The 10,241-nt window shown below is 37.2% G+C and overlaps 1 protein-coding gene across 2 annotated transcripts in view; it reads left to right on the top strand.

Annotated features, from left to right (window-relative positions):
• LOC145987128 (uncharacterized) overlaps positions 1-8,198 on the top strand; it is a 260,671-nt gene extending 252,473 nt beyond the window's left edge. For both annotated transcript variants that reach the window (XM_083121622.1, XM_083121621.1), the window contains exons 3-4: positions 2,539-2,786; positions 7,524-8,198. In XM_083121622.1, the coding sequence (XP_082977748.1) occupies positions 2,547-2,786; positions 7,524-7,763 (480 nt within the window). In that variant the 5' untranslated portion in view covers positions 2,539-2,546 and the 3' untranslated portion in view covers positions 7,764-8,198. The remainder of the gene's footprint in view (positions 1-2,538; positions 2,787-7,523) is intronic.
• Positions 8,199-10,241: the final 2,043 nt, after the last annotated feature.

Here is a 10,241-nt window from a genome sequence, read left to right on the forward strand (position 1 = left end):
CATTTATGGAAACGGAAGTTATGATCTAGAGTGGTGGGCCACCAGTGGGAATTGTATCTAGGACCGTTTGATTATAAGGCGACTTTAGGTTATCGGAAGGGGCTTTTTTTCTGAAATAGATATCAGAATTAGTCATGATACTATCTTTTCGTCTGCAGGACTCTCTCATGGGAGGTGTCAAGTATCCGAGCGATAACGAACTCCGTGATACCTCCTTTCTTCATATATTCGTTCGGAAGTGGTAAAAGAATAATAAAAAACTCAAGCATAAATGTTAATAACACTTGTTATTATTACCAGCGACATTCTCAAAATAAACTTGTTGTCCTTTGAAATCAAATCAAGAGGAAAGCAAGATCTCCACCCGGTCGCGTGAATCTGTGTCTAGATTCAAGAGTTGGAAACACTACGCTTCTCGCGAGCTGCTCTTTCTGGTGAAACTAGGTGATATAAAATTCCGGATTGCGTAACCGTAAGGCAGGACATTTCTATAGATTTCCAGTGTACGCATATGCTTATAACAAGCACTCCACTCCATCTCTTTTTCTCACTCACTCACTCACAAACACACACGCACTTACACACACACACGCATCTATACATCCGAAGGCCAGAGGCGAAAGCACGATTTTTTGTCTGGGGGGGGCAAGCAGTACCAGGATAAACGTACCTATAATAATATTGATAATAATAATAATAACAATAATAATCACATTATTATTATTATTATAACTACTAACACTAGTGGTAGTAGTAGTACTATCAAAGACGTGATTATTCTCATAAATTACGCAAAAAGGGGGTAGAAGTCGGTGCTAAAGCATTTGTTTGGAACAAATGATTTGAAATATTTTTTCAACATGTTCAAATTCACATTAGCTAATATGGAAGACAAAGACACAAACTGTATTTTACACATATGCAACATAGACCGACATAAAATTAGAAAATAGATATGCAACATGCTAACACTAAATTATTGTGAACGTATTCAAAGTTTATTCAATACGTATATACAACATACGTATATTATTTAAGAACATTACAAAAAATAATGAAAATGCGAGCGAACCGAGCAAGAAAATTTTTGGATCCAATTTTTGCAACTTAAAACAGTATTGATTTCACGGGGCGCCATGGCATTCTCTCTTTTAGATTTTTTTCCATTGAGATCGCTCGGAGTCCATGAGCGACTGCCGCCGCTTCCTAGCTATGGCTCTGAACTTCACGAGACTGAGAGAAGCAGTTATTGCGATAGAAAGCGAGGAAGAAAATTTTACGAAATGTATTTTTATTTGCATACAATTTGAAATCGAGGGGAGCAATAGCTCCTCTGTGCCCCCGTGCAGGTGCTCCTGACAGTCAATGTTTGCCCCCCTGCAGGTGCTCTTGACAGTCAATGTTTGCCCCCCTGCAGGTGCTCTTGACAGTCAATTTTTTACCCCCCTGCAGGTGCTCTTGACAGTCAATGTTTAAATCATTCGGCGCCTATGGCCGACTCCCGTTGCCCCTAGCTCTGGCTCTGAACTTGTCGAGACTTGAGAAATGCAGTACAGATTGCGAGCGAAGCGAGCAAGAACATTTTACGAAATGTATTTTTATTTGCATAACATTTGAAATTAAGGGGGCAATTGCTCCTCTGTGCCCCCTGCAGGTACCATTGACCTTCAACGTTTAAAATAACATTGGAAATTCCAGAAGAACGATGTTGGGTATGTACATACAATTGATGTAATTAGACATCAGGAATTTTTAATTTAGGATGAAATATAGCGTAGAATTAATTTACTTCAAATATGTTATTTAGTTATTATGAGTGTGGAAACGGTTGAGAATTTGTTTTGTTAATGTTTATTAGTATTTAATATGAAGTAATATGAACAAAAAAGTATATAATCATGGTTATAGGTGTTTATAGGTTAGTAATCGTGAATACCATAACGATATTTTATATTACTTCGTAACACATTAATAAATAACAAAATAAATTAAATTAAATAGATATACCTTCAACTTACTTGGAGTAAATGGAGATTATGCCTCTATGTTATAGCCCCCGTCTACTCTTACGGCGGGCGCTCTACATGCTGGCAAGGAAAGTGCAGAGCCAGGAATACGCCGCAGGCCAACCAGACAACAGCGGTAGCGCCGAGAGATACGACGTGGCGGGAGGAAGTACTACGCACACCCCGTTCTACAAGCTGCTGCTTATCTTATCGCTCTAGATTGGTCGCTTCCTCGCTCCACACCTCCCTTGCAAGCATGTAGAGCGTCCATCTTAAGACTGGACAAGAGCAATAGTGAGTGTAGATGTAAGATTATGATGCAGGAAGCCGACACGAGGTAGTCGGATGCTGGTAAAGCTTCAGTACTGATTAGGAAGGCTTCAAAAGGTGTGGCTTTTGAGAGCATCACGAAATTAGGTATATTGAAGAGTTGAAAAACACACACATACACACACACTTATCCTGCCAATAAGGCTGCAACGTATCAATTTGTAAACGCAACGAAGAAAACCTTCCTCCCTTTCCTCTGCAGGTCTTCGGATGGTCAACGTGACAGACAGCAATGAGGTCCTGGCGACGGCCCCGGGGTCCTTCATCGTGCGAGCGGAGGAGGTGGGCATCGTCCTCCTGGTGCTCATTCTGTGGGTGGCTGCGATCGCTCTCTTCTTCAACCGGTGGGGGAAGATCAGAATGCTGGAGCCCTACCAGCCCAAGTTCATAGCTCAGCATCGGCCGAGCTGCCCAATGGCGGACATACCTGGAAACCACGCGATACAAGTAGTAAGTATACTCTCAAGATAGAAACATCGTGTACATTCTCCAATTCGTTTTCTTTACATACATCTTCAATTGGGTGAGAATGACTTTAGTTGATTTTCCTGTTACTATTGAAAATCGTTTATTTGTATCATTAGATAAACAACGATGGAAATGATGAGAGGCTCATTTATTATTTATTAAGTTTATTTATTGTGTAAGAGATAAAACTTACGAATACGTGAAGGCTAGTTCTATTAGTTTGTATATGATAACAAAATACACAGACATGATATAAAAATCGTTAAAAATAAAGACATGTAAACTAAATTAAGACATTATGATAACTTGAAGTAGCCTAACAATTATACTACATTCTGATTGACACAAGAAGAATTATAAATCATTGTAACAAATTTTAAAAGTGTTTTTTTTATTTAGTTTCGGTATCAAAAATACAGTACACTTGTAATTAGTATAAATTCACTTATATAGGTTATGTGCTTGGAATACTAAAATATTATCCACAAAGGATATAATAATTACCTTGTTTGTTACGAAATAGAGGGTGGAAACCGTGTAATTTATTGAATATACAGCAAGAAGGATTCAGTCAGGATGACCATTCGCGGTGTTTGAGCTCGCCACCACACAATCAGAGAAAACTGATCAAACTAATAAACTCAGTTAAATGTTCAAAGAAAGAAAGGAAGTTATTTTGGGAGCGATTATACAGAGCGTTCGAAGTCATCGTACTCAAATTTTGAGATTTTTTTTTATTATAATTTATTGAACTTGTCAACGTAATTAACACATACATTTGTTAACTATATCTTGAAATACACAAAAAGTAATTTGTAAACTAAATGTGAGTAATACTCCAATCTCTGACAAGACGGCAAACCACTTTCCGCGCTTTGTTTTCCAGGAAGGAATTCCAGTTCACAGTAGGTATTGAAAATGGCCGCCATTGGCTTGTAAACACAAGTTCAAAGGTTTACACATGTTCCGCGCCATTTTCTCAGTGTTTTCGCGGAGATCTACCCATTCGCTGCTGAACGTGATGACTACCTGGGAGCTTCCTCTTTGTTGTCTATCATGCAGGGAGCCTGTATCACGAAATCGGCGTACAAGGTTGGCAAATATACTTCTTCATTTCTACACACATCTTTTATGTGACAAACTCAAAATATGCTTCGAACAAAGCTATTCGCTGTGCGCGCTTAAAAGACATTGGTGAAAAACTGTGATTGTTCGTCTTACCCCGATGACTGTAACAGTGGTACTGATCTAAACATAACATAAACTCATTCTTCAAGGTCATACTAATCCCTACTGACAGACTTAACAACTCATCCAGATGAGTGCCTTACATAAGTATGTGTGCCGGAACTTTTCGAACGCTCTGTACAATCTACTCGCAATAAAGTTATACAAAGTATCTGCAAACTATTGACATTAAAATAAATTATAATTACTTTGGCTAATAGCATGTAAGCAAACAAGATAATTCCTATTCAATCAAGATATTTGACGAGTACCAGCATAATTTTAAAAGAATTTATCTTTAAGTAGGACACTGATATTTAATAACTGATCGATATTTGAACGTACCAATAAACAAAAATAATTTCATTTCTAGACAAATGGTTCTCCTTTTCATCAAAGCTATTCTAAATTATTTTGAAGATTCGAAGGGAGTGTTCATATTTTAGTTTTGTATGAGACGAATGTTAACAAAATCTGACGAATTACCCATTAGTCTCTCCGAATACGACTCTTGGTATGCATACAAGTATGACTCAGTATTGTGAGATTCTTATAGTCTTTAAAGCTGTATTCGAAAGCGCTATTACTACTAATCAAGTTGTCAGTACATATAAAAATAATATTGCAATATTAGTTATAAGTTTGTGTTTGAAACAGGGTATCTATAATAGCTTATTAAAACATCAAATATACTTTCTATAAACTTTGACACTTTCAGAATTGTAATGATGTGGTTACTAGCCCTCGTTTTACTCCCAGTGAGGCAATTGCTTAATTTAAGACGTCTGAAAATAATGCAAATTATCGATCCACTTCTGGTGCGTTTTGCAAAGAAAACCAACGGAATATATTTATATTTTCTTTTTGTAAAATATCCTTATATTTCCTAGTAGGAAATTAATTGAAAATGGAATTCCGAAAAAAATGCAATTAATTTTTATTTAATTGCAGGAATAAGGTGATCAACAGACGATGAAATTCGACTTCTTCTTGCGTATTCAGTACATATTCCCGAAGTTCATAAAGATAATTTCTCATCTGTGGTTTTTGGACTTCTAGTACACTCTTTAAAAATGTAATTTGGTTACACAGGCACTGCACGTTTACTTTCACTATCACGTGTGGAGTTTTGCTATTCACTACTTTACATAAGGGCTGGCTTACAACTTTTAACACTTATTTAAGTACGTATATTGGTAGGTTTTCAGAAATGTCTAATTTGGAACTAAGGAACGCTTGTCTGTAGTAGTTTTCATTCTCGTTGAATTTCAAAATCATATCATTTACTAGGTTCCTATTAACTCTGTAATCGATTGCACACTCATAATTAGAATAAAATATATCATGAAACAATATTAACACTGTGCAATTACAAGTATACATTAGTTTTTGAAATTGCAGATTTGAAATATTTGTTACATATTTTCAGAAATACAATTACTGAAATGACAGTTCTCTTGATCTTCATAATTTTTATTGCCTTTACGTAAAGAACACGTTGTGTTTTAGAACTTGTATCCATTTCGTAAAGCATTCATAGAGAAGTGGGAAATGGAGTGGGGACAGTTTATGTACATAACATACACTGGAGTACACAAAGCTATACATTTTAATTGATTTGTATCGTTACGATGTGAATATTTCCCATGAACTGGATCATCGCTGCAAGTAGATTATTCTATCACACGGATTTTTTCTGCTAATAGAACATCATTAGTATATTTGCACCATCGATATCGTTCGAAAGAATCTTGGAAATGTATTCTTACCAGGCACACTCTTAGTGCTAGCGAAACAGCAAGATGTATTGCATTCAATCACATTGCCTACCACGTTTGTGGCTTGCCTGTACAAATTTATCACACCAGCAAACAATGCATATGAGTGCTTATGCTAACATTAACTTGCACGTTCTAACGCAATAACTTACAAAAAATAAGAAATTTGCATTTCAGTTTCGCTTACGTTGATTCCCGCTTCAGCAAGCTTTAATGTAAAAAGCAGACTGTGCACATTTTTCAATTTGTGCATTTTTTAGATATTTTAGAACACTTGAAGTATATATTTAGTATATCTTGACATCAGACCAACTTAGATTATGTTCATGTGTATGTTGGTTGGTTAGTTGATTAAGTGTTTTAAGTCCACTTTATGCACAGTAAGGCTAATCGGGACCCCTTGCTTAAAAGGCGACGACGCTACCACTGCGGCATCGGGGAGGCCCTCGTTCATGTGTATGTGAAGGGATGTCAGTAAATAGATCAAAAACGTGTATAAAATAATCTAAAACGGATATAAACGTGATAGTAATTCAATAACACATCAAGATAATCTCCTCCGATGTTTCTATTTTCTCCTTCATCTGCGTGCAGATGTTGCAGATATGTGGTTTGTTCCTGAGTCGAGCAGAAAGTATTTTTTTTTTTTTAACAAAGGAAGTACATCAAAGCGTTGCTCTTCTATTTGACGTTCCTCAAGCAAGGTCGCCATTCTTGTACTGAACTGCACATGCGCAGAGAACGTCTGCCACAACGATTATTGAGTTTGTATAGAAACTGATACTACATCGTCTTTTGTCGAGGCAAATTGAATGTGAAATCCCTCCAAACAATTTCTGCGAATAATTGCAAGACCACAGACTCATGCAACCGCAAGATACCCTATACCTAAATATTTCCAACACCCCAACTAGCGTCTCGTTGTTGCCAAATAAGTGTCAAAACAAAGAATTTAAGCCAGTGTAATGTTTGAAAGTCAATTTGATATTTTAAAACATTGGAAATATATTTTTGACGCATGGGCGTTCATCACCAAAGCACGTCATATTTCTGGCAAAGAGATCAGATCCTGCGTTAAAAAAACGACGGGCAAGCATCGTGCGTACGATATTTGATTTAAAGTATGAGTATATGAGGAATGTGTGTGTAAAATATGTCGCAAATTTACTCGCTGTAAGAAGGCTTCTTATAAGCTTTACTTAACACCGGCGAATCTCTTTGCTGCACTTTCTGCATATTCGTTTCTTCCCAAATTACACTTCGTGATGACGCGAAGTTGAATATCATGAATTGCTATTTTGTTTGTTATTACCAAGGTTTTTCTCCACGCGCTCTGTGGCTCCTTAAGATTATCGTCCACTGAGACGCCGGAAACGAGTCACCCGGAATTCCATGTGTCTTTTCAAAGGTACCGGAATTACACGAGGGGGCATTAAAGGCGCGGCCAAAGGATGACCTTAATTTTTGTTGCATATAGGAAAGCGGTTCGATCACTCTAGGACACCTCTATCTGGTCTGGTATTTAAGCTATTAGAAAGTTGGATTTTTCTGCCATCTTCTGACACTTTTCGAAACTTCTACCACCATCAGCCGTAACACTTTGTGATCTACTCTATTTACTGGCATGCCCTCGTATATGCACTTTTGTTAATTTGAGTGTTTATTAAGTGTATGCGTGGCTTGTGATTATAGTAAACCAATCTCTCTTTTCCAGCACCGGACGTACTCGAAGTTCAACTTGAGCTGCATGGAGCAGGGGGCCCTGTACGCCTCTGTCCCGTCTCACCTCCGTCCTCGACAGAACTCCGTGTTCGTTGGAAGCTCCACGCTGGTCACTCTCCCCATGAACCCTCCGAGGAAGACCAAGTCCGCGATGGACATCCAGACGCTGGTCCTCAACGAGTCCACCTCCGCGGAGAAGATGATGCACTCGCTCCGGGTCACGAACGTCTGACCCCCCGAAAGACTCACGGAACTAAGAAAATATGAATCTCCACAAGAAACTCCAGAAATACTCAATAAAAGACAGTAGTCGCATTCCATGTACAAAGAAACAAGTGTCGTGTCTATGTGTCGTGACAAAAGTGAGTAAAAATTATTTTTGTGTCTGTGTACAAATTGTTCAGATTTCCAAGCTTCCCTTGCTCCAGGAAGTGTCTCGTTCCCAGTGTATAAAAGTTATAGTCTGGCAGCTAACTTAATAATAAACTTAATGAGTCGTGGGTGGACGTTTATTAAATGTGTAAGGTTGTTTCCTATACTTATATCTTATAATATAAATAATGGTTGAACAGTACCGATGGCATTTATTCTGTACACAATTATTGTATTATATGTTTGCATACTATGCAAGTAAAGTATAAATAAATGGGAATATGACATTGCTCTGTTGCAGATAAATAATCATGTTACAGTTGGATGTGTGTTTAAGGTCATTGCAGTTAAATTCTATTTGCAGTAATAAAGAAATCATGCAAAGACCACTCTGTACATACATCAGTATTTCGTAACCTTTCCTGTGTGAACTGTTACTGTTTTGAATTAAGACTAACAAGAAAAGCTAAGTCAAAGTCAACATTGATTTAACTTCAATTTATGCTTAGATAGGCTAATCGGGAGTAACCTACAATTTAAAGTAAGATTAAAACCACTGTGAAATCAAAAACTAAATATGCTGACCAAGGCAGAATTTATTTTATTTTAAAGCATAAACTAAACGTTACGTTTCAACCTTCTAGCAAGGTCTTCTTTAGACTCTGTAGTCTGTTTTTGGTTATCATGGAAAGAAAGCTTAATGGTGTTATCACTGTGAAATATGCCTCTACCGGGGATCGAAGCCGAGACACTTTCATTAACAAGAAATAGCGTTAGAACAACAGCATCGGTGAAGTCCTGAACAAGAAGAGCACTCCCTTCCTTCCATCGTGAACGTACTCTTAAATAATGTGTCTCAGACAAAACTAAAAGCTTCTAATAAATAAAAGGTTTCAAAATAATTTTAAGTTACACATATTCACGATAGTTATGAAAGGATTATGTAAGAGATTCCTGAATGACAGATCAACAGTTCATGCGTTTTTTTTAAAAAAAAATTTAAACAATGTAAGCAAATCAATGAATGATATTTCAACGAACAACTGCCCTCGCCATATTTCTGACAAACAGATCAGATCCTCTGTTTAATATATGCCGCGTAAGCATTGTGCGTGTGGTCTTCGCAGACGTGATTATCGTGATCACATGAGAAATTTGTACTTTGTACCTTGTCCGAAGCCATACAGAAACCGTGAAATGTGTGTAAATTGCAAACTTTCTCGCTGTAAGATGGCTTCTAGATCGCTTTCCCTATTTCTTCCCAGATTACCCGTGATGACGTCAAGTTGAATTTCATTCACAAACAACTTCTCAAAAAAGCTGAGATGTATAATACATTTTTAATATTTGGATATTAAACAAATCATTTACAAATCTTTCGAAATGGACAGCCATTCCATGGTCTTCTAGAGAGAGCCTTTCAAGTATCTCATTCATACAGGACGCAAAAGAACGCAATTTCTGTTGGTAACGAACCATCTTCTTTTTTGTTGATATTGCAGATTTTTCTTCTATAAGGGCAATTGGCTGATCACGAGCCCCCCTCCAAGCGTGCACTTCTTCTCTCGAAGTGCATAGTTTCTGACCCTTTAAGTTTTGGTAGCATCTGGCTAGCCTATTGCCCACTTTTTATGGAGCCGTGCGGATGTAATTTTCCCTTGCGGGGCTGTTTTACTGCGCCTCACAGTAGGTGGAAATTGCCCGCGCTCTTATAATATTGGAGGGCGGAAGTAACATTGCCACTACAATTAGGGTGACCAGACACATACATCAAAAAAGAGGACAGAGCATGGTGGAAAAGGAGGACAAAGTCATAAAAAATAGGACACCGCAAAAAATGGCTATACATTTGCCATTACTCATAATTGAATCAATATACAAAAATCTTACCAACATTTTTCTCACAGATGCTTTTCGGAAGATCTCTTTCAAGAACTTCATCTTACCTTTAAGCAAAGAAAGCAATCTTCTAATCTGTTGTTTTTTTTAACAAATTACAAAGAATTTTCCAATTTTTGGATATTAGACTGAAATATCTCCACAAGTGAATGCAAATGTAACAAGTAAGATTCGCTTAACTTATTTCGAAAAGCCAAATTAAAATTTTAGGTAGTTTGGATTGAGTAGAGAAATATGATTTCAATGCCACGAACATTCGTAGCACTCTTTCAACAGCAGGGGAAAGTGCCAACAACCTAACACTTTACCCCATATTCGTTTCTTCCATCCTTTAAAACTGGATATTTTCTTTCGTTATTTCATGAAAGTAAATATTACTTCATAAGCAAAATTCTCACTACGCACTTCTGTATCGCGTATGTATATAACTCGAAAAGGA

Source organism: Lepisma saccharinum, chromosome 4 (assembly GCF_977018435.1).
Source record: "Lepisma saccharinum chromosome 4, izLepSacc3.1, whole genome shotgun sequence".
Lineage (NCBI taxonomy): Eukaryota > Metazoa > Arthropoda > Insecta > Zygentoma > Lepismatidae > Lepisma > Lepisma saccharinum.